Below are 24,682 nucleotides of genomic sequence, written 5' to 3'. Positions count from 1 at the left end.
TGCGACTGTTGACAGAAAGTGACACGAGAACAAACAGACTACAGCGGTTTGTAGTTTAACTTTAAATTTAAGGACTCGTTTTCCATCCCTGGAAACACCTTGAATTTGTTCAAAACAACCAAATATCCTGGAAATAATCCACGTTGTCCTGTAAACTTTGAATCGTATTTCAGCTCCTCACTCAGAGCGAACTCCACGTCCGTCTGTCCGGAGCAGAATCCTCATGAAACCCAGTGGAAACATTTCTTCTTGTTCTGGTTAATAAACACATGCACAGCTCCGGGAAGAGGATCTCTTTAAAAGAGCGGGAACGCTGTTTAATGTATGAAGTGAGCCAAATCTGCGTTTCAGAGTTTCTCCTCAACCGACGACTCAGAATGTATTGATTTTTAAAGGGAGTCTGGTGATGTGGGGGTTAGTTGAGACCGCCTGTAAACAGGAAAACAGCTGATGTTTGTTTCTGATCAGACGAGAAAGAAAACACAAACATTGATATGATACAGATTCTTTTATTGGTAGTTTCATATACAATATAATATATATTTATAGTGTGTAGATGAATCGTTTCCACTAAAAACTAAAAACTCATTCTGCGTCTTTTTTACAGCCGCGAGATCATCAGGAGGGAATGAACACATGAATATAGACTTTTATTTTACAGTTGCATAAAAATACATCATCTCATCTGTCTTATGTAGAGAATTTGTCCAAAAGAAAAAAAATAAAACTATTTACAGTTTGAAAATACTTATGAATGTTTCATAGATGTGCTTTTAGTTCCCTTTTATCACCTCCAGTAACTCTAGCAGCCCTTTTTAAAGTCTGATCTCACTCTGGAGCGTCGGAGCCATTTTTCAGCACTTGAGAGCGTTTTAGTGTCACCGTACGGCTTGTTTCACTTTTTAGGGAAATCAACAACAACAAAGATTTTTATTGTTTTTCGGTTCATAAACGTATAAATTTAAAGTGCTTGAAGTTTTCATCGAAATAAAGACGCTGCTGTTCGATCGAACGTTCACAGCCTGAAACATGAAAAGTTTGTTTTCTGGTGACGATAATAAGACAGCAGCTGCTTAGCTTAGCTTAGCATAAAAACCGTACAAACAAACAGATGTACGTTTGTAGTCAGCAGAAAAAAACTTCTCACAGTTTGAAAAGTCGTCAGAGAAACCTAATTTTGTTTTTTTTAATTGAATAAAAGTTTGTGGAAAAGTACTTTTTTAATTTGTTTTCTGATTGTGACGAAGTTAAGTCTTGACTTTGGAACATTTTGACAAAATGATCCACTGAACGGCTGTTTGGTAGCCAGAGCTTTCAGCCATAACTCAATCAAACATTACATTTAAAACTTGTCATCGACACCGATCACATGATCACAGGTCTCCGTGACGACCTGTTTAGCTGCGAACTGGACCTAGAGTTCGGACTGAGATTGATTAAGCTCTCCGGGTGTGATTCGGGGATCTACGGGTCCGTTCGGTGCTGAGAAATCGCTGCGTTCTGCCAGAGTGAAATACCGCTTTAATACTGAAAATCATTGACTGGTTTACTTCCTCAAACTTCTGAGTGACGACAAACAGGAAAACAGAAAAGAACGACGCTCTGCACTCAACCTCAACGTCAATTTAAAAAAACCCTTTCCAAGGACTAATTAAAGTATCACTGGCATCATGGGAAAAAACATTATAATAAACAGAACGTTTTATCATCTTAAATCCACGTGTTTGGGAAGAATCTGCGACATTTACACGACCTTTAAAGGACCAGAAGACAAAGGAGGAAATCCAGCAAGCACATAAAGTCGAGGAGGATGAGATCAAAACACATGAATGAATACATCGTATCTTACAGCTACTGATTCTGATGAAGAATTTTTTGGCTTAAAAACATTCTTTGAAGCAGAAGTGTGTCCGAGCACCGGAGTGCGAACGTTAACCTCCACGTCACATTTTGATCCAGCAACATAAAAGCTGGTCGTCTCTTCGTACTGTACGGGACGGTGAGTGTGCAACGGTCCAAATAAACAGAAAATAGTCTTAAAGCTACAGTTTGTCTGTACAGCGGTGGGAATTTGGCAGCGTGCGTTACCTCTGAGAGAATATCCTGCTTCTCCAAACTATTAAACCATTATTCAAAACACATTGTTCTCAAATGATTTAAAGTTCATCTGATTGTGGAAGTTCTTGTAACATATTAGGTTTATTAGTTGAGATTCAACTGTTTCACAAATAGAAGTTATTACATTTGCTCTTCAGATAATCTGTAAAACATTTACAGATAAAGCCCACGTTGATATCTGTGGGCCGACCATCCAAATAAAGTGAATAACTTGAAACTAAAACCTGGAACTGAGGATTTTTGGGGTTGGAAAAGTAAAGTTTTTTGAGCAGATACAAAAAAGATAAATACAATTCTTTGGAGTTTCAGACTCAAAATATTAGGTCTTTTTTTATCAGTTCCTCTGATTGAAACACATTTTTATTTGTATGTTTTTGGATTTAAGGGTCCTCAGAACTGTGGGTCTTGGTCTTACAGTCTTACGCTGTATTTTACTAAATTCTTGTACGTTTGCTTGTATTTAGACTTGTTACATTCTTTTGTTGAAAGCGTACAGTAATATTTCTGAAAGTAAGGTTGACGTTCTTCCAAACAACAACAGGCCCGAACTTGATCTGGAATTATTCTCGACTTCGAGTTCATTTCTCGGAAACAGGATAAACTCACAGACGGTAACGAGTCAAGAAATAAAGCAGCAAAAACTTAACGGCATTTCTCACCCGATGATATGTTACTGATCACGTAACAGAAAAAGAGCTTAAATGGTCGAAAGTAGAACTGTGCAAAGTTGTGACAATGAAAATATGTCAAATCTAAAAAAGACTTTCAGCTTTCTTTATGAGTCGGAGCAGCGACCCACACTCACTGACTCATTGTTTTTTGGGGGCATAAAGACACTTATATAAAAACAGCTTATAGGGACTCTATGTACAGACATATCTCACAGGTGACAGGTCAGGTGATTATAAAAGACGAGGTCGCTCTTTAAAAAGAGCTTCCTGTCGGCGTGGGAAGTAAAATGTTTAAAATCAACTGCCGCTCCTCCTGAATATGACGACATGTTTAGGCACAATGATGAGTGATAATACAAAACTGTACAATACTGTGCAAGTGCAAGAGTTGGAAGCAGAACTGCAACTCATTAATGAAAGCCTCAGCGCCTCTGACCTCTGACCCCTCCGGTGCTATGGCTACATGCATGCCTGACTACAGGAAGTTTGTGCATTCGTTTTGAATCTTTACAATAATTTCAGACAACATAAAAAATGCACACTGGTGAGCTTTTACTTATTAGATTCATATTTTTGAAGGAGCTGGTTGCACCAACCGGTCTTAAGCTAAAGTTGGTCGTAACCTGAACGGTTAACGCCGGTTGGACCGTCTAGACTTAAACCTCCTCGCTGCGACCGACCATCAATCGATCCAGGAGCAGGCATAAAGTAGAAATCTGCTTCTTATTCCTGTTGCTATCAGGGCAAAACGTTCATCCTGGGTTCAACATTCTATTCATTTCCTTTTTCCTTTTCTTTGAACGTCCTGAACGTTGCTGTAAAGTACAAATAATTAGCTGCACATTAGCAAGACAGCAGGAGATCATGAACAACGTATCCCAGAAACCCACCCTGCTACGGCTGCAGTCGCATGGACATTCATATGAACACCGAGCAGCGTCAAGACTCAGCTTAAGTTTTGTCCGACGTAAAGTCTACAGACTGAATCCAACTGAAACCGAGGTTGCAGTTAGGAACCTGGATTAGTAAAGACCAGTTGGTGCAACTTATCCCTGGGAATTTCTACGGGGACACCAGATAGTTTCCAGTGCACGCCAGAAACCTGATCATGTTCCTAAAGACACAGATTTTGGACTGAAAACATTCAGATTTGTACAGGACCACCGAGGGTTGGGCAATACGGGTCAACTTATCATCACAAGATGTTTTTCAGCATTTCTGATTTACTGGATAGAGACGAACAATCAGTTCTTCCACGATATGATTCAACTGAAGTTTGATAGATGATCATTGTGAAGTACTGCCCAGCCCCAGGATGACCACGGACCATCAATCTTAGGGGGATTCTTTGAAGTGCAAATAGAAAGAATGGAGAGCTGTTGACACAAAGGTATAATAGAAAAACCAGAGGAAGTAAAGCAGGAGCAGTCCTACGATGATCAGACCTTCATGAAGGACAATGCGGCTGATTTCAAGTAGGAAAGGTTGAAGTCGGCCAGAGAGAAAAACAATCTGGGAGATGAAAAAGTGAAATAATAAAGTTTTAAGAGGGAAGAGCGCAGCCGCTTCCTGCAGATTCAATATGTACAATCAAACCCTGCAGGCTGAAGGAAAGTGAGCACGTATCAGCTGCTCAGACTGTCAGTATTCACATATAGATACACTATTAACAAACAGACCACAACTTCACCCTTCTGCTGACTGGGAGCCAGTATGTAGAACCAGTCTCTCCTCCGGCTCTGAACCCGTCGGCCAAAGTCTGACGGCAAACTTTACGTCTGTCTAGTTTCTTCCGGTAAAACCCGAAGGCTTCAGTCAGGGTGACCCGGCCGCGACAGACGACTAACACTTTTCGTTAAAACACAAAAATCTTCGGCTTCAATGACTGAAACTTTGTTCAGTGGCTGAATTTCTCCTTTGTCAGGTTTCAGCTGGTTTAGGCTCCAAAACAAACTCAACAACCAGTTTTAACCTGACAAAAAGCTACATCCCCTTCATGTGGTTTTTGGGTTTGAACATTGTTTTTTCACTGGACATTCAGGTTGTTGTACGTTTAATAATTTGTGTTGTTGACAAATTTAATCTCCAGCTGACGTCTAAACGTCTTAAAATCCGATACGATGCACAAGCAGTCAGTCCCTTCAGCAAGCTGCGGTCGCATCAATTAAATTCAACTAATCCTAACAATGATCCTGCAGATCCGACCAACCGCAGCGCCCCCCCCAACAGAGTCCAGATGTTACTCTGCAGATCCTCCTGAACACTCACAACTTCAGCTTCAAGAACGGGTCTAAAGGAATCACATGATTTCTGCAGATCAATATATGTTTTCTTGATGTCCAACAACAACAGAGTGGGAGTTTGTCTGTTTGGATCAGTGAAGGTGGAACCAGATGTTCCTTCCTTCAGAGAGACGGTTCTGATCCACAGTCCTGATTACAACTCAAGACTTTATGAGAACTTCTTCAGAAACTGATGAACTTCATATGGACTGGTCAGATTCGACGTCCACAGAACCGATCTGACATCGCTGTGTCTCGTTCTCGATGAATGAGACGTTTTTGTGCTTCGTTCTTTTAGTTTGCGCGTTTGATGTTCGGCGCCTGCTTCTACCCACAATCCTTTTCCTGTAGGTCTGCACAGGCGTTTAACTCCAGCCTCGTGTCCGACGACACAACCAGTGTGTCCTCGGTTTCCCAAAAAGGTTTTTTGTGATCTTGCGTCGATGCTGATGGTGAATCCTCTGTAAACCGTTTCATTGGGGGGGGGTCGGGAGCAGATATGCGGTCTGACCGGCTGAACAGCGGTGGAGCAGTTTGTGAGCGGAGTTCGTTTAATATCAAACAAACTTCAGAAACATTTTGTGTCTGAAGCTTCCAGAGCAGGAAACCAGGAAGAAGAGGACGCTGGGAAGCTTCCTGTGGATTGCAGGGGGGGGGGGGCTTCCAGTGACACTGGCAGATGATTGGAACAGAAATAAGGTGCAATGGGGGTCAAAGTTCATCCAGGTTGTTTTTTAATGTCTCTGGAGCTGCTGGTGGTCGGTCTGCACGCACAGTGACCGGTCCGGACTCTGGGCGGGGCGAGGAGGGCGCTGAGGCGGGTTTTAGTGTCCAGGGTGCTGGTGGGAGGTGAAGGGGGTGAAGGAGGGGGGAGGAGAGAGAGACAGAGGGCTGGACTGAGGACTGACGCCTCCTGCTGGTGGAGAGTCCGCCGCCGACTGAGAGACACTGAGGGAACAAAGAGGCTTCATTAATAATAATAATAATAATAATTATAATTATAATAATTATAATAAAAATAACAATTATAATAATTATAATTATAATAATTATAATAAAAATAACAATTATAATAATTATAATTATAATAATAATAAAAATAACAATTATACTTATAATAATAATAACAATTATAATTATAATAATAATTATAATAAAAATAACAATTATAATTATAATAATAATAACAATTATAATTATAATAATTATTATAATAATAATAACAACAATAATAATTATAATAATAATTATAATAGAAATAACAATTATAATTATAATAATTATAATAATAATTATAATAATTATAATAATTATAATTATAATAATTATTATAATAATAATCAAGGTGATCCTCACCTGACTGTGTAGCTGCTGCGGTTGGCAGGATCTGTTACCCCGGCAACAAAAAGCTTCTTTGGGGGTCCGTCAGACTCCACCCCTCCTGAGAGAGACAGAGGTTCACAACTTTTACACAACATTAAACATATATTCAGAATTTCAGATAATCAATAACGATGGAATAGTTATTAAAGCTTCCAGATGTCAGTTGAAAGTATTTCTACATTTATCCTCCCTGCCTGGGGTCAGGGTTGTTCTCGGTTGTTCTCGGGTTGTTCTCGGTTGTTCTCGGGTTGTTCTCGGGTTGTTCTCGGTGTGTGACTCCGTTTTTACAAGAAACGCGTGACTATGAGAACGTGAACGTCTCTCTGCTTCCTGTTTCGTGTGTCGTGTTCAGGTTTAGACTTTAATGAATTACCTTTCCTCTTGAGGGGCGTTAACGCCGGCCATCTGACGGTGGCGCTGACGGCCGGTCTGTGAATGAACGGATTCAGTTTGATACGTTTCCAATAATCAGAATCAATCCATGAAAAGGTTTGTTTGTTTCTGTACCTGAACCTCCTGGTGGGACTCGGGGACGAGTTGGGTGTGACACCGCTGTCCTGTGCCTGGAACCACTGAAGAAGAAAAAAAAAAGTCAGTTTGAACCCTCTGATCTGGATTCAGTTTGAACCCACTGATCTGGATTCAGTCTGTGAACACTACATTACCCATGAGCCTCAGCACTCTAGAAATGAACTTGGGAGTAAAATGACAGGAAACCAAAAAAAACTATCAAAATAAGAGCCAGGTAGTAAGGAGCTCACCACTGCTGCGTGGTCGTGCCACTGACTGACTGGAGGAACTGGGATCAGACTGGAAGCACTGGGAGAGACACAGAGGACAGTTAGTTACTGTGGAAACTACAGTCAGCTGATCAGAGCTCGTGTACGTACCTCAGTCTCTGCAGACTCCCTCGGAGCGTCATCTCCATGTTCTCCTCCTGTAACACAAACCGCTGTCATCAGCCGCCACGTTGCTGACCTTTGACCCCACCCAGCGTCACATGAAACCCTCTCTAGTCATTAAAATCATATAATCTGGATTCAGTGTGATCCTGGTTCAGTTCGGTACGGTGATCCAGAGTGAACCGGGTCTGAACTCTAGTTCCCGTCCTCACCTGCCTCTTCTGGTCGAGTCTGTCTGCGGTCAGTGAGAACGGCGAGAGCGGCAGCAGCTGGAGGAGGAGAAGAAGAAACGACGGGTCAGCAGGTTGGCGACGGACGGAAGCAGACAGTGAACGCATCGTTAGACTGACCTGTGAGGGACAGCTGGGGTTGATGGACACGCTGCTGCGCCGGTATCGAGCCGACGACACCGGACTGAAGACCGTCATCCCGTCACTGAGAGACATTAATGATTATTGATTATACAGAGAGAGAGAGAGAGACACAGAGAGAGAGACACAGAGACAGACAGAGAGACAGACAGAGAGAGAGAGAGACACAGAGAGAGAACACAGAGACAGACAGACAGACAGACAGAGAGAGAGAGAGAGAGAGAAAAGAGAGAGAACACAGACAGAGAGAGACAGAGAGAGAGAGACAGACAGAGAGACAGACAGAGAGAGACAGAGAGAGAACACACAGAGAGAACAGACAGAGAGAACAGACAGACAGAGAGAGAGACACAGACAGAGAGAGAACACAGACAGAGAGAGAACACAGACAGAGAGAGAGAACAGACAGAGAGAGAGAACAGAGACAGAGAGAGAGAGACACACAGAGAGAGACAGACAGAGAGAGAGAGAGAGACAGAGAGACAGACAGAGAGAGAGAGACAGAGAGAGAGAGAGAGACAGAGAGAGAGACACAGACAGAGAGAGAGAGAGAGACAGACAGAGAGACAGACAGACAGAGAGAGAGAGACAGAGAGAGAGAGACATTAATGATATAAACGTTTATTAGATTATAATTCAATATAATTTTAATAAAACTGTCTTTAGGGAGTCACAATAGTTATTAGGACAGATGAATTACTGTCTATAGTTAATATAAGATTATATTATTATGAATTATTGGGATCAGTACATTACAGATGGAAAATTATTATTAAATATTGTTCCGTAATAATAATAATAATAATAATTTATTCTGAATTCTTATGTAAAACAATAGATATTTTTTGATGAACTTTATTCAGCCACGAGAAGCAGGTTATTGATCAATTATTGGTCATCATATCGGCTGAAAAATACATATTGTGCATCTTTAGTTTTATTACAGGACTGACTTAGTTTAGGAAAGATGGACGTAATAAACTGGAAACTGGGTGTAAATATTAAAAACAGTGATTCATAAACATGTAAACAGACTTTTAAATAGTTTAATCTACAATAATTAATAATGTGTGTAAAATCTGAATCAGTAAAGCTGTTAAAGTAGTGGAGTTTAATAATATTTGCCTCTGAAATGTAGTTAAAAAAGAGTGAATACTGAAGTACCTCAAATTAATACTTTTATTTAACTGACTTTATCGTAACCATACACATTTACTTTTTCAGTCAGCCTTTGTCCTCGTTTACATTTGACTTTGAATACAGTATTCCTGTATATTCAATAAGGAAACTCTCTTTTAAGAGACATGACATTGAGACTAGAAAAAAAACAGGCCAAAGAATTTCTAAAGTTTAGATTTCATTTTACAAAGTATTGCTTGGTGTTTTAAATTAATTTGGTAACTTAATTAAAAGAAAGCCGAATTAAAGAGTGCCTTTAATACTTTAAGATAACGTCTATATGTTAGGTATAATAAAGTGTGTTTGTCTCACTATGAAGTAAACAAATATAAATGGAGTATTTCCTTAATGGAATTCGGTTGCACCTTTGGGTGTAATACACTGACCTGACGCTGGTGATCATGGGGGCGCTGTTCGATCTGCGGAGTGCCCCGCCTCCTGCCCCGCCAGCTGCGCCTGCGCACTGGTCCACTTCCATCCGTTCCATACCTTGGTCCGCAGGCCCGGCGGTGGCAGCGCCGACTGCCGGCCTCCGACCCCTCGACGGCGGCGTCGGGCTCTACTCGAGCCCGGTGGAAGCCCGACCCGCAGGCCTCACGAGCAGCAAACCCAGAGCCGCCGAGTCAGCGGGCTGATCACCGGAGCGGTTCCGCCTCTACCGCATTTCCGACAGAAACACAGCTTATCGGTGACCGACTGCGGGTCTCAGCGTCATTTATAACCCGCAGCTACGCTTCACTTGCCGCCGTCACTAACGCAGATTTAATGGCTGCGGAAAAGCGACAGAAAACACGAAGCCCGCGAAAAAACACTCGAGACAAAGTTTAGTGCGCGGATGTCGTTCAAACTGCGCTGCGGCCGAACTTTTAATACGAGTCCGCGCAGGTGACGCGACTTTTAGGATTAGCTGCTGAGCTAACTCCGAAACCTCCAGGCAGAGAGCAGAAAACCGCTCAGCAGCTGTCCGGAACACTCCACTCCTCGGCCGGCCACAGGCTGCGGGGCGAGTCGGTCGCACGGTTCCCCAGAAACACCGAGCGGACCTCCAGAGGAGCCGAAGAGCTGCTGGAAACTCACAGTTTGAAAGATTTTTACAAACATATAGTCCTTGACCAAATAGAGGTAGTTCACCAGCTGTGAAAACAGCGCCGCTGTCCGGTCACACCGGGAACTGCAGACCAGCGACGAGAGGGGGAGAGAAAGTGAAGCAGCGACACGTTTCCTTATCAATAACTTGAATGTATCATCGATAACTTTAATTTATCATCAATAAAGTTCAATTTATCATCAATAACTTTAATTTATCATCAATAAAGTTCAATTTATCATCAATAACTTTAATTTATCATCAATAAAGTTCAATTTATCATCAATAACTTTAATTTATCATCAATAAAGTTCAATTTATCATCAATAACTTTAATTTATCATCAATAACTTTAATTTATTATCAATAACTTTAATTTATCATCAATAACTTTAATTTATCATCAATAAAGTTCAATTTATCATCAATAACTTTAATTTATCATCAATAACTTTAATTTATCATCAATAACTTCAATTTATCATCAATAAAGTTCAATTTATCATCAATAACTTTAATTTATCATCAGTAAAGTTCAATTTATCATCAATAACTTTAGTTTATCATCGATAAGCTATTATATAGATTTATAAAATTAAACCTTTTTAACTGTAATTTCTTATCTTATTTAATTTAATTTAAATTTTGGGGGGAATTTATTCTTTCTTTACATTTTTATTGTTTTACTCTGAAACACTTTTGCTCCATAAATACAGTTTAATAGTTTGAATATTTAATAATAAAACATCACTTTTATTAATAATGGAGTTTATTATTGTAGGGACATTATTATTATTATTATTATTATTATTATTATCATCACATTAAAATGTTTTTAACAGTAATTTCTTATCTAATACATTTCTTATTTGGAATTTATTACTTTTTAAATATTTCGTATTTTGTTTTACTAGAAAAAGACACAATATACACAAATATAATTAAATTGTTAATAATTAAAAGGGTAAATTTATGTTGGATGATATAAAACAATCTGTATTTATTATTATATTATTTAGTTAAAATAAAATTAATTAATTGAATCTATAAACTGTCCCAAAATATTCAGTTTACAGTGAAATAAAAGAGTGAATATTATTTACTTGAAAAAAGACTTAAACAATCATCAGAACTGTTGCACATTGATTAAGTAATCAATAAATCGACTGTTGGAGCTCTGCTGACGGGAGATATTAAAGGAAATAAGCCAAACTTCATGTACATTCAATGTAAATAACACAGAACCACAGAGCACATTTAGCAGGATTATTGATTATTGGAGGATTATTGGAGTAAGTTGTTTTTTTTTTTGTTGTTGTGACTCGAACCGTCTGTTGTTCCCAGAAGCTCCTAAAATCTTCCATCTGCTTCGAGTCGTCATCTCCAAAAAATGGTGAAACCGGACACCGGGAGGCTCGACCGCCTTTAACCCCTTCACTGCCTCCCCGAGAGCCCAGAACCAGAGAGCAGAGACCAGAACTGACACAGACACTGTTTGTTTGTTTGTTTGTTTGTTTACACACTGTGTTGGGATGTGAGTTTAACCTTAATAGAAATATTGAACCTTTCTCTCTGTGTTTATCTGCTGCTTGTTGTTATTGATTATATGACACAGTTACACTATTTATTACTGATTACACATAAATGCATCAGTAATAATTAATAATATCAATAAACACCAACAGAGGTCATTTTTCTGCATTATTGGTGCTTTTAATTAAGAATATTTAGCTCTAATACAAACTGCTGTTTGTGTATAAGTGAATATAAATCTGTTACTTTATAAATGAAGCTGTGATTTTAATGTGTAAACGACCTTTAATGGAGCTGGTTATTGATACTTCTACCACTGACTGACTTTATGCATCTTTATTAATAATTATTATTATTAGAACTTTTGTTATTGTTATTATTGCAGGTTATTGATATTTTACTTTATATATCGATGGAAATAAATGTTTTTACTTTAAACATCACCTGGATTCAGTTTGTTCTGTACATAAATACATAAACAATATTCACCATCATCACACACTGTTACTATGGTTACTACTGTACTTATATAACTTATATAACATTGAAAAACTTTAATAATAAATAAACTGATTTGAATTTTTCTTACTGACAGTAAACTGCGATGTTGGGATGAAATTTACAGAAAATATAAATTAATATTTATTCAATTTAACTTCAACACAAAGTATAAAACTGATTAATGAGTTTATAAATAATGTTAATTTTTACATTCACACATTTGGCCAGAAACGTCTGCTGGTTAATCAATCACATGTATCAGTGTTTGCTTGGAAAAGCCCAAAAATCAATGCATTCAATGCTACGGAAGCCTATTGGTGCCAAAGAAAAACTAACACGTTATAATATTAAAAGTATAACAAGATATTTTCACTTTATAACGAAATATTTTCACTCAATAACGAGATACTTTCACTTTATAACGAGATACTGATTTCTTTCTCTTTTTATGTTGAGACATCAATCGGCTTCCATAGCTCCAATTAATTTTTTTATTTTAAAATCTCCTTTAACTGAACAATGTCTGATAATAAAATGTCTTTAACAGAACAATAAATGAATGATATATATATATATATATTAATGTTAGAATAAGTTGAGTTCAGACAGAAGGAGCATTAATATGACCGGTAGCAAGAGGTTAAAGTGGGCAGAGCGGAAGGGGGAGGAAGGGGGAGGAAGAGGGGAGGAGGGAGTAAAGGGAAGATCCTGTCTTCCTTCAGACGGAGTTAAAATAGTTTTCAGATACTTTTTTACCAACTTTTCTTCAATGTTTGTGTAAAAGCTCCGAGGCTGCACACAGCGGAGCGGCCGCAGGGAGCCGCGGGCCGACGGACGGCGGCATGTCGGACGGATCCGGAGCCGTCTGGATGTGACTGGTAGGCGGGTAAAACCCTCCGAGCTCCGGTCCCCGCTGCTGGTAAACAACTGCGGGCAGAGCGGGCTGACTGCAGCGGGGACCGGAGCTCCACACACCGGACACACTTTACTCCAGACTGCCGTTATTTTACATAAATACACAAACTGTAATTTATATTAACTATAGCAGATAGATAGATAGATAGATAGATAGATAGATAGATAGATAGATAGATAGATAGATAGATAGATAGATAGATAGACAGATAGATAGATAGATAGATAGATAGATAGATAGATAGATAGACAGATAGATAGATAGATAGATAGATAGACAGATAGATAGATAGACAGATAGATAGATAGAAAGATAGACAGATAGACAGATAGATAGATAGATAGATAGATAGATAGATAGATAGACAGATAGATAGACAGACAGATAGACAGATAGATAGATAGATAGACAGATAGATAGATAGATAGACAGATAGAAAGACAGACAGATAGATAGATAGATAGATAGATAGATAGATAGATAGATAGATAGAAAGATAGACAGATAGATAGATAGAAAGATAGACAGATAGACAGATAGATAGATAGACAGACAGATAGATAGATAGATAGATAGATAGATAGATAGATAGATAGATAGATAGACAGATAGACAGATAGATAGATATATAGAAAGATAGACAGATAGATAGATAGAAAGATAGACAGATAGATAGACAGATAGATAGATAGATAGATAGATAGATAGATAGATAGACAGATAGAAAACAGACAGATAGATAGATAGATAGATAGATAGATAGATAGATAGATAGATAGAAAGACAGATAGACAGATAGATAGATAGATAGATAGATAGATAGACAGATAGACAGACAGATAGATAGATAGATAGATAGATAGATAGATAGATAGATAGATAGATAGACAGATAGATAGATAGATAGATAGATAAATAGATAGATAGATAGACAGATAGATAGATAGATAGATAGATAAATAGATAGATAGATAGACAGATAGATAGATAGATAGATAGATAGATAGAAAGAAAGAAAGATAGACAGATATTTAATATCTACCTATCTCACAAACGAAACATTTTTCTTGCTTAACAGGTTACATTTAATAAAACTGCCTTTAATGAAGTTTGATCCGTGCAGGCTTCAGTAATTAAAGAGGCTTTGTTGAGCTTTACTTTAATACTTTAGTCATTCATTGGCCTCTATAAGTTGATCTTACGTTAAAAAAAGGAAACTGAATTGTAAATAAATATAATATAATATAATATTACTGTTTAATCACCTGAAAATCAGAATTGTGTGTTTGTTATCTAACAATGAGACGAGGGAGCGGGTCCTCTTTTACGGAGTCCGCCATGTTGACCCGCCATGTTTCTACAGTAGCCCAGAAGGGACAAACCAAACACTAACTTTATATAACGGCGATCGTGTGTTTTTCCTTCAGACTTGGGACAGAAGGGTGAAGTGAGGAAGTTGCAATCTGCAAAAACACCAGTAGATGGCACCAAATCCTCCACATTGGTTCTTAAAGTTTCTCATGAAATAAGTTAAATTAAAGCTGCAATAATATAATAAATAATAATAATAATAATAATATATATAATAATCCAATTAAAGAAAATTCAACTGTCCAACAGTGTGAGAGACATTATAATGATCATATTAATAATCAATGAATATTATTAAAAAGTGAAGTTTTGTTCGTTCTGTCGTTGTTTCCCAGCGTGAAGGATTTTGGTTACGTATTTTAAATAAAGTTCTGTTGACGTTATTATTGTTTGTTTTGAGGAGGATGGAGGGAGAGAAAGAGACGGCCGAGGAGAAGGAGGAAGAGGAGGACAAAAAGCTTCATCACATCGCAGCGGCGTCCTCTGTGGACTACCCGGACCTTCCCATCATGCACTGGGAGGACCTGAGCCAGCGGATAGCTGAGCTGGAGAAGCAGGAGAAGGAGAGGAGGGAAAGGTCAAAGGTCAGCCATGAAGAGCAGAGCGTTAGCTGTTAGTGCTAATATCTCTCCAAAGACTACATTTCCCATGAGTCTCAGTGTCCTTAGTCTGTCCACAGACCACAGCGAACACTTTCATATAGGAACACACACAACTTTATTAACACTGTACAAACACACAACTTTATTAACACTGTACAAACACAACTTTATTAACACTGTACAAACACACAACTTTATTAACACTGTACAAACACACAACTTTATTAACACTGTACAAACACAACTTTATTATCACTGTACAAACACAACTTTATTAACACTGTACAAACACACAACTTTATTAACACTGTACAAACACACAACTTTATTAACACTGTACAAACACACAACTTTATTAACACTGTACAAACACACAACTTTATTAACACTGTACAAACACAACTTTATTAACACTGTACAGACACACAACTTTATTAACACTGTACAGACACACAACTTTATTAACACTATACAAACACAACTTTATTAACACTGTACAGACACAACTTTATTAACACTGTACAAACACACAACTTTATTAACACTGTACAAACACACAACTTTATTAACACTGTACAAACACACAACTTTATTAACACTGTACAAACACACAACTTTATTATCACTGTACAAACACAACTTTATTAACACTGTACAAACACACAACTTTATTAACACTGTACAAACACAACTTTATTAACACTGTACAAACACACAACTTTATTAACACTGTACAAACACAACTTTATTATCACTGTACAAACACAACTTTATTAACACTGTACAAACACACAACTTTATTATCACTGTACAAACACACAACTTTATTATCACTGTACAAACACACAACTTTATTATCACTGTACAAACACACAACTTTATTAACACTGTACAGACACACAACTTTATTAACACTGTACAGACACACAACTTTATTAACACTGTACAAACACAACTTTATTAACACTGTACAAACACACAACTTTATTAACACTGTACAAACACACAACTTTATTAACACTGTACAAACACACAACTTTATTAACACTATACAAACACAACTTTATTAACACTGTACAAACACACAACTTTATTAACACTATACAAACACAACTTTATTAACACTATACAAACACACAACTTTATTAACACTGTACAAACACACAACTTTATTAACACTGTACAAACACACAACTTTATTAACACTGTACAAACACACAACTTTATTATCACTGTACAAACACAACTTTATTAACACTGTACAAACACACAACTTTATTAACACTGTACAAACACACAACTTTATTAACACTGTACAAACACAACTTTATTAACGCTGTACAACGTAGCACACAGCACTATTAGCTACAGCGACAGGTCTCTAACTGTCTGTTATTCCATAATACTCCATTATACTGCAGAGAATACAGAACTACAGGCAGGAGGTGAACTGTCCCTTTAAACTCGTCTCTCACAAGTCAAATATGGAGAAGTCGCTGTTCGCTCCCGTTGTTAGTGTGTTTGACTCGATTACATTCCTCAGGGGATGAGAACATGTTTGTTGTGGCTGTTTGTAACCGGCTCTGTGGAGGCAGCTAAAGGCTTCAGATCACATTACACAGACACTCTGCAGATCCAAGCTGCATATTTCTACACTCTCAAGTGGCATAAACATCACTTCTGCTGAGAAAACTTCCCAACATGAATCTCTGCTCCAGGCCTGACGGGCTTTTATTGCACAATGCAGAACTACACAAGGAGAACAGTGAATTTACTGGCTGGAGGCAGATGTTGTTGATGAAAGTATCTGCTGGGATCATACTGTGATTGTCTCCCTGCAGAGGGGGACGGGGGTGAGGATGGACGAGAGTCAGGGGGGAGTGTGGAGGGACGTCTGGGAGGAAGAGGAGGAAGACTTCAGGAGGTGTCGAGTAACGCAGAGGTAACGCATAACGTTCAGTTTAATATAAAGGTTGTATACGTTCACTGCCACCAGACTCCATTCATAAAACCAGTGATTTTATTACAATCTGATCAGGTTGACGCTTCCTGTCAGGAGTCAACAGGATTCAGAATCAATCAAATGTGTTTTGCTGGAAATTCTAGCTGAAAGTATTTTATTATTATCTATCTTCTATATTATTGATTCATTGTTTAGTCTGTAAACTTTAGAAAACAGTCAAACAGTTTTATTGTTATTGTAATATTTCACCATAATAATATAAGAAGGTTTTATTTATTGCGTTTATTAACATTATTCTCTCACCTCATTGTCTCATTACTACATTTTTATCTGTTTCACTGTTTTTAGAACTACATAATAATATAGTGTCGTATTATTATTTATTCAGTTCAATTCAATTTTATTTGTATAGCACCAATTCATAACAGAAGTTATCTCAGGACTTTTTTCAAATAGAGCAGGTCTAGACCGAACTCTTTATAACATTAATTACAGAGACCCAACAGTACCACCATGAGCAAGACCTTGGAGACTTCATTCATTATGTAGATGAGTTGAGTTCTTCCATTATCCCAAATGTTTCCAACAATGTTCAAACTCAGAGAAATCTGTCATTTATTCAGGTAACGCTGCGTTTCACCGGTCGCCTGTCGATGGCGTCATATCCCCTTTGTGCCTGCGTCAGCGTTGTGGTTGTCTGCCAGAAGCTGTCATACATTGACTGTTGATCCAGTCTGAAGCCACATTGTTACCATCCACTGTTTAGATCTTGGTGCTTTTTAACTCTAGAGAAACAAGCTGAGCTAACGTTAGCAGCAGCTCGACTCGCAGCCCCTCCGGGACGTCCTTTGTCTGTCCAACAGCGTGGGAGAAGCAGTGATTGTTAAGGTGGAACTGCTTTATTCAGTGTGTTTAGTGGTTTTAATCAGCGGGTCTGACCTCTGTGGATAATTGGGCTCACATAGAAAAAGTTAAAAACCTGAGTTAGGACTGTTTGTCTGTTCACAGATTTCACAACCACAGAAACCTGCAGCTGTGCTTCATCAACAACAGTGACAGTGAAGACGAGGAGGAAGGAAGCAGCAAAAAGGTCTGTCAGCCTGTCTGTCTGTCTGTCTGCCTGCCCGCCTGCCCGCCTGTCAGCCTGTCTGTCTGTCTGTCTGTCTGTCTGTCTGTCTGTCTGTCTGTAGAAAGATGGCGGTTCAGTATGGCGGACTCTGCCAGACCAGGACCCCTCCCTCCATTATATATTATATTTAGATCCTCCTCAGTGTTTCAAACTGGAGCTTTAACACCCCTTAAACCAGATCAAACAATAATCAATAACTGATAACTGATCACTGATTTCAGTGCAGGACACAAACATTGATGAATATTATTTCCTCCTCTGGTTTATCTCAATTCAATTCAATTCAATTCAATTTTATTTGTATAGCGCCAATTCATAACAGAAGTTATCTCAGGACACTTTTCAAATAGAGCAGGTCTAGACCGAACTCTTTAAAACATTATTTACAGAGACCCAACAGTACCACCATGAGCAAGACCTTGGCGACAAGGGCAAGGAAAAACTGCCTGTTAAAAGGCAGAAACCTAGGACAGATCCTCCGGCTCTAGGTGGGTGGTCGTCTGTCTCGACCAGTTGGGGTGAGAGAGAGAGAGAGAGAGAGAGAGAGAGAGAGAGACAGACAGACAGACAGGTGCACAGCAACAACAGTATTGGCAATGGCAATCTAGCAGGACCATGGCAGGAGGCTCCACCAGTATCAATAAGAACCTGCGAGACGAGAAAGCACAAGAACTCCGGGGAAGAAGTGAAGTTAGTAACATGCATTAATGGAACATGAATGAGTGCAGAAAGAGAGAGGAAGGGAGGAGCTCAGTGCACCATGGGAAATCCCCCGATAGTCTAGGTCTATAGCAGCATAACTAAGGGATGGTTCAGGACTCACCTGATCCAGCCCTAACTATAAGCTTTATCAAAGAGGAATGTCTTAAGCCTACTCTTGAATGTGGTGAGGGTGTCTGCCTCCCGAACCACAACTGGGAGCTGGTTCCACAGGAGAGGAGCTTGGTAACTGAAGGCTCTGGCTCCTGTTCTACTTTTAGAGACTATAGGAACCACAAGTAGCCCAGCATTCAGAGAACGTAGTGTTCTAGTGGGGTAATAGGGTACTATGAGCTCTTTAAGATATGAAGGGGCCTGACCATGAAGAGCTTTATAGGTGAGGAGGAGGATTTTAAATTCAATTCTACATTTTACAGGGAGCCAATGCAGAGTAGCTAGTACAGGAGAGATGTGATCTCTTTTTCTAGTTCCTGTCAGTACTCGTGCTGCAGCGTTCTGAATTAATTGGAGCGTTTTAATGGACTTATTGGGGCAACCTGATAATAAAGAGTTGCAGTAATCCAGCCTTGAAGTAACAAATGCATGGATTAGTTTTTCTGCATCTGTCTGTGATAGTATGTGTCTAATTTTTGTAATATTATGTAAATGAAAGAAGGCTGTCCTAGAGGTCTGCTTTATGTGGGAGTTAAATGACAAATCCTGATCAAAGATAACTCCAAGATTCCTGACAGTGGTGCTCGAGGCCAAGGTAATGCCATCTAGAGTAACTATATCTTTAGACAGTGAGTCTCTAAGGTTTTTGGGGCCAAGAACAAGAATTTCGGTTTTTTCTGAGTTTAACATCAGAAAATTGCAGCTCATCCAGGATTTTATGTCCTTAAGACATGTTTGTAATTTAGATAATTGATTAATTTCATTGGGCTTGATTGATAGATATAACTGCGTATCATCTGCATAACAGTGAAAGTTAATGGAGTGATTCCTAATAATGTTGCCTAAAGGGAACATATATAAAGTAAATAGTATTGGTCTAAGTACAGAACCTTGTGGAACTCCATGACTAACTGTAGTATTTATTGAAGATTTATCGTTAACATGTACAAACTGCGAACAATCTGATAAATATGACTTAAACCAGCTTAGTGCGGTTCCTTTAATGCCAATTTGATGCTCAAGTCTCTGTAAAAAAATATTATGGTCAATGGTGTCAAATGCAGCACTAAGATCTAATAATACAAGTACAGAGACAAGTCCATTGTCAGAAGCAGTCAGAAGGTCATTATTAACTTTAACCAGAGCTGTCTCTGTGCTGTGATGAACTCTAAATCCTGACTGAAAATCCTCAAATAAACTATTGTTATGTAGAAAGTCACACAACTCTTTGGCGACTACTTTCTCCAGAATCTTAGAGAGGAAGGGGAGGTTAGAAATCGGTCTATAGTTGGCTAAAACCCCTGGGTCAAGAGTGGGCTTTTTAAGAAGGGGTTTAATTACAGCTACTTTAAAGGACTGTGGTACATATCCTGATAATAAAGAAAGATTAATCATATCCAGTAAAGAAGTGCCAATTAAGGGAACAACTTCTTTAAGCAGCCTAGTTGGGATCGGGTCTAATAGACAGGTTGATGGCTTCGATGAAGAAATGATTGAAGTTAACTGATGAAGATCGATAGCAGAAAAACAGTCTAAATATATATCTAAGTTTACATTAGTTAAAGTTCCTGAACTTGGAGAGCCACTGATAACTGTTGATGGCAGTTGGTGATTAATTTTATTATAGGTTATAGATTATAGATTATAGATTATAGATTATAGATCATAGGTTAGATATTATTCTTATTTTCAGTCTTTGGAATCATTTCAAACGTTAAGATACGACGTTAGAGACAAACAAACAAGATTTTTCTGACCACTGACCTTATCTCTCAATCAGGTTGCTATGGGAACGGGTGGCAACGGTTGCCACGGGCTGAAACAGGAAGTAGCGACGGCTCTGCGGACGCTGAGAGACAAACTGCTGGCTGAACAGAAAGAGAAGGAGGTAGAGAGAGAAGTTATCAACAAAGAGAGAGAGAGAGAGAGCTGGAAGAGAGTGGAGAGTGTGTGTGTGTGTGTGTGTGTGTGTGTGTGTGTGTGTCTCTCTGTGTGTGTGTGTGTGTGTGTGTGATGTGTGTGTGTGTGTGTGTGTGTGTGTGTGTGTGTCCTGGTATGAGAGTGTGTGTGTGTGTGTGTGTGTGTCATGTGTGTGTGTGTGGTGTGTGTGTGTGTGTGTGTGTGTGTGTGTGTGTGTGTGTTCCACTGTGTGTGTGTTGCAGCATCTGGACAGGAGCAGTGTTGTAAAGCGGAAACATCTGGAGCGTTGGGAGCTGAAGGAGTGTTCAATGCAACAGCTCAACAGCTGGAGAGCTTCACTTCAACAGGACGTCCACGGTACACACACACACACACACACACACACACACACACAGTAACACACACCACACACATAGTAACACACACCACACCAGCACTGACTCTGGAGGGGGACCAGCGTAGACACCAGCACTGACTCTGGAGGGGACCAGCGTAACCGACCCCCCAGCACTGACTCTGGAGGGGGACCAGCGTAGACCAGTACCGCCCCCAGCACTGACTCTGGAGGGGGACCAGCGTAGACCAGTACCGCCCCCCAGCACTGACTCTGGAGGGGGACCAGTGTAGACCAGTACCGACCCCCAGCACTGACTCTGGAGGGGGACCAGTGTAGACCAGTACCCCAGACTGTGTTCTTTAGAGGTCTGCACTCTGTGTTAGCATGAACAGCTATAGCACTACCTGCAGTCTTTATTGATCATACTGAATCTGTATTTGTTAATGTTCAAACCGATGAGTAATCCCCAAAGATTGTTTTAATATCTTTAAACTACGATATTAAGATGACTTATTTATACAATGTATGTTAACCAGATTCTTGTTTTATAAATGAATTCAATGTCCAACATCAACAACCTTCAACCTTCACTTTCTCCCTGGAGGGCAGATATTAGATATTTCTTCTCTTCCAGCTCTGAGCTCCGAGCTGGTGGCTCACCTGTTGGTCCGAGACCAGCTGAGGACGAAGCAGGACGCCATGCTGCTGGACGTCCAGGACCTGACCTAACGCCGTCCACGTCAGCCCGGGACTCGTTTACTTCAACGTTAGCGGAGCTGCTAGTCAGCAGCATTCAGTACAGCAGAGAAGAGACCTGAAGGGTTCAGACTATCTAGATTTAACCTGCGTTGAACTTTACGTCCTGCAGCAGAAGAAGACTGCAGGTGTAAGTCTATACATTTATATGCAAACGAGGGACTCTAACTTATCTTATTTAAGGTTTTACTGTTACTTATTTGTCATTATAACAAGGGAACATTACACTCATACAGCATGTGCAGCAAGACAAGCTCAACTTAAAGGCTCCATATGTGATTCTGAAGCATTTTATTTTCACGTATTAACCACATTTTATCAGGTTGTAACGTAGAAACAGAACTTCCTCTGCTGTCTGTGGACTGATCTCTATGTGTCTCTATGTAGGATGAGGGTCAAAGGTTGTGACCTTTATGCTCCCGAGTGCCAACAGTGGGCAACACTAGCTAACGTTAGCTTGCTTGCTAACACGGGTCTGGCGTTGGGTGATGTGTAAACAGCGAGCTAGTTATTAGCATGGAGCTAACGGTCCAAATAAACTATAGGAACATTGCAGATAGTGACGTTATTAAATATGATTGTCAGTTATTTTACAGCGTTCAGTGTTTGACGCTGTTGGCCGACGCCCAGGATGATGCAACAGGACGCTGACTGCAGTTCACTGAACGGCCACTGGTGGCGCTGTTAGCTACAGTTTAATAAACGTTACATAGAGAAGCTTTAACTGATTCTGGTTGTTATATCTTAATAATATTTGTTTGTAAAACAAAAGGGGAATTTCACCAAACGTTACAGCAAATAAAATATTAGCAGTTTTGATAGATAACGTCACTCAGACTCTGTAAGTTAGAACAATAATAGTGGATATAGGGTATAGCCTATATCGCCGTCCATTTGTTTCAAAGGTAATTACGGTCGGTGAGTTGCCTTTTTAAAATTATTTGTACAATTTACACTATCAGATGAATTTTTAATGTTACCTAAATGCATAAAAAAAAGTATTTTAACGTTGGTGGCGTCTTTAACACTTCAGGTACAGTCAGTGATTGTTTACTCCTAAACAGACAAGCAAGGGAATAATACCCGTAATACAGCCACGTATGTTTGTGATGACGCACACGAAATATCGCTGCCTTGTTGTGATGTTTTCTTCCTTTATGTTTGTGTCGCCCCTTAAACATCACGCTGTTCTTCTAAAGTCCTCAACACTTTAAAGGGAGTTTTATTCTGAATGCAGTAACTTTGGTTGATGAGGATGTTCAGATGATTTGAATCAGTAGCAAAGGAATGATATTATTTCCACATTCTCACACTGATGTGTGGATATCGAAAGGCAATGTACTGTAAAGGGAATGTGTTATCTTTTTATTCACATATACTTATTTAAAGTCACACTGAAATGTCGTTACAGTAACTTCATGTGATGTGTTTCCTCTTGGAAGAACTGAGCGAACACAGGGAACAGATTGTGTTTCATTTCATTGTGACTTTAAGGGTATTTAGAGATGTATTTTAAAATGTAAATAAAATTAATTACAAATGTATTTGTAAATGTAAACATTAATTCTAAAATATATTTTCATGGTCTGACTACAATGGTTGTATTTTGGCTTCATTGCTTCCGTGTTTTACATTTATAAATCAGAAACACATTCAACAAATGTAAATAATATAAATATTGCTTTTTATACTCAAGAATGTAAAAGTATCTGTGTCTTGTTTTCAGCTTTATGATTTTCCAGATAACATTTAAATCGTTTGACTTAAGAAGTAGAGAGAATACAGTTTCTAGCTTTAATTTTACACAAAATCTTGTTTTCTTTGTCTGTTAAATGTCTAATTAAAGATATTTACAGTGTAAAACAATGATCAATAAATCCAGGTGAACTCTGCTATAATACAATAATCAGACTTACATTTACAGCAGAGTGCTGTTATTATTGGATTGTTATTATTTTAATGTGAATGTTAAAAGTTATAGAAGTGTAATAAAAGTCATTATCTGTGAGATTACAGTAATTATTGCTGTTTACACTGATAACAACTGTATTTGGACAGTTTACCTTATACACTGATAAACAACATTTATTCAACTTCCATCATTATACAACATATCTGTCAGTTCACTAACTAATACATTAAAGTTATACAACTAATACTTTATACTGTTAATGTCACTAATTAAATAATTTTAAAAATGTATTAACAGTATTAAACTTATTCGTATTCACGTTATTTTACACCAGACATGTAAATTCACAGGCTATTTTTGTAAGTGCATTAATATTTCGACCAGAATAAACAAAGAAGCAGGAAATGAAAATATTTAAGTACCTGAAAATTACCTTCATTACACTACTTGAGTAAAAGTACTTAGTTACCATCCAAGAGACACGTGGCTCCAAAATCAGCCATTAAGAGTTGGTTAATGTGACACAGTAGCCAGCTAGCTAGCTAACTAAGTACTTTTACTCAAGTAGTGTAGTGTTTGTACTTAAGTATTTCCATTTTCTGTTCCTCTTCGACTGCACATTAAATCTAGAACGCGGTTTCTTTGTTTCTGTCTCACACGCAGACAGATGCTAACGACTGCTAAGATGTTAGCTAACCTCTAAGGAAATGCAGGTTCTCATTTGAGACGTTGGTTCGGCTGTCTGACTGCAGCAGTCACATAAAGAGGACATTTTTGTTTTGTTTCTTGCAGCAGGTCGTCCCCCCCCACTGTATTTATCCATACCTGTGCTACCTGCATGCTGTTTGACCGCCGATTGTGTTGCCGTGTTTGATT

The 24,682-nt window shown here is 38.7% G+C and overlaps 2 protein-coding genes and 2 long non-coding RNA genes across 6 annotated transcripts; 2 read left to right on the top strand and 2 right to left on the bottom strand.

Moving 5' to 3' along the window:
- Positions 1–493: 493 nt before the first annotated feature.
- On the bottom strand, positions 494–10,044 carry LOC127360500 (P2R1A-PPP2R2A-interacting phosphatase regulator 1). The gene is made up of 9 exons (XM_051394946.1): positions 9,293–10,044; positions 7,707–7,791; positions 7,569–7,625; positions 7,345–7,391; positions 7,216–7,273; positions 6,962–7,026; positions 6,828–6,883; positions 6,428–6,512; positions 494–6,019 (listed from the first exon to the last, which is right to left on the bottom strand). The coding sequence occupies exons 1-9, from the start codon at positions 9,391–9,393 to the stop codon at positions 5,896–5,898; spliced, it is 678 nt and encodes a 225-aa protein (XP_051250906.1). The 5' UTR covers positions 9,394–10,044; the 3' UTR covers positions 494–5,895.
- LOC127360504 (uncharacterized) lies at positions 9,962–11,969 on the top strand. Of its 2 annotated transcripts, none has more exons than XR_007883763.1 (2): positions 9,962–10,108; positions 11,338–11,969. It is a non-coding gene; the product is annotated as an uncharacterized LOC127360504 (long non-coding RNA). The 2 variants fall into 2 exon arrangements; XR_007883764.1 differs by having other exon boundaries at positions 10,035–10,146.
- Positions 11,970–12,697: 728 nt separating this feature from the next.
- Positions 12,698–23,902, top strand: LOC127360491 (schwannomin-interacting protein 1). Of its 2 annotated transcripts, none has more exons than XM_051394931.1 (7): positions 12,698–12,905; positions 14,718–14,898; positions 16,758–16,858; positions 17,888–17,969; positions 20,662–20,769; positions 21,044–21,158; positions 21,773–23,902. In XM_051394931.1, the coding sequence occupies exons 2-7, from the start codon at positions 14,719–14,721 to the stop codon at positions 21,865–21,867; spliced, it is 681 nt and encodes a 226-aa protein (XP_051250891.1). In that variant the 5' UTR covers positions 12,698–12,905; position 14,718; the 3' UTR covers positions 21,868–23,902. The 2 variants fall into 2 exon arrangements, with proteins under 2 accessions (XP_051250891.1, XP_051250890.1); XM_051394930.1 differs by having other exon boundaries at positions 14,715–14,898.
- LOC127360494 (uncharacterized) lies at positions 14,989–15,935 on the bottom strand. The gene is made up of 3 exons (XR_007883761.1): positions 15,502–15,935; positions 15,134–15,185; positions 14,989–15,081 (listed from the first exon to the last, which is right to left on the bottom strand). It is a non-coding gene; the product is annotated as an uncharacterized LOC127360494 (long non-coding RNA).
- Positions 23,903–24,682: the final 780 nt, after the last annotated feature.

Source organism: Dicentrarchus labrax, unplaced genomic scaffold (assembly GCF_905237075.1).
Source record: "Dicentrarchus labrax unplaced genomic scaffold, dlabrax2021, whole genome shotgun sequence".
NCBI classification, from domain to species: domain Eukaryota; kingdom Metazoa; phylum Chordata; class Actinopteri; family Moronidae; genus Dicentrarchus; species Dicentrarchus labrax.
Note: the sequence above shows the minus strand (reverse complement) of the source record. Positions and strands in the feature narration are given on the sequence as shown.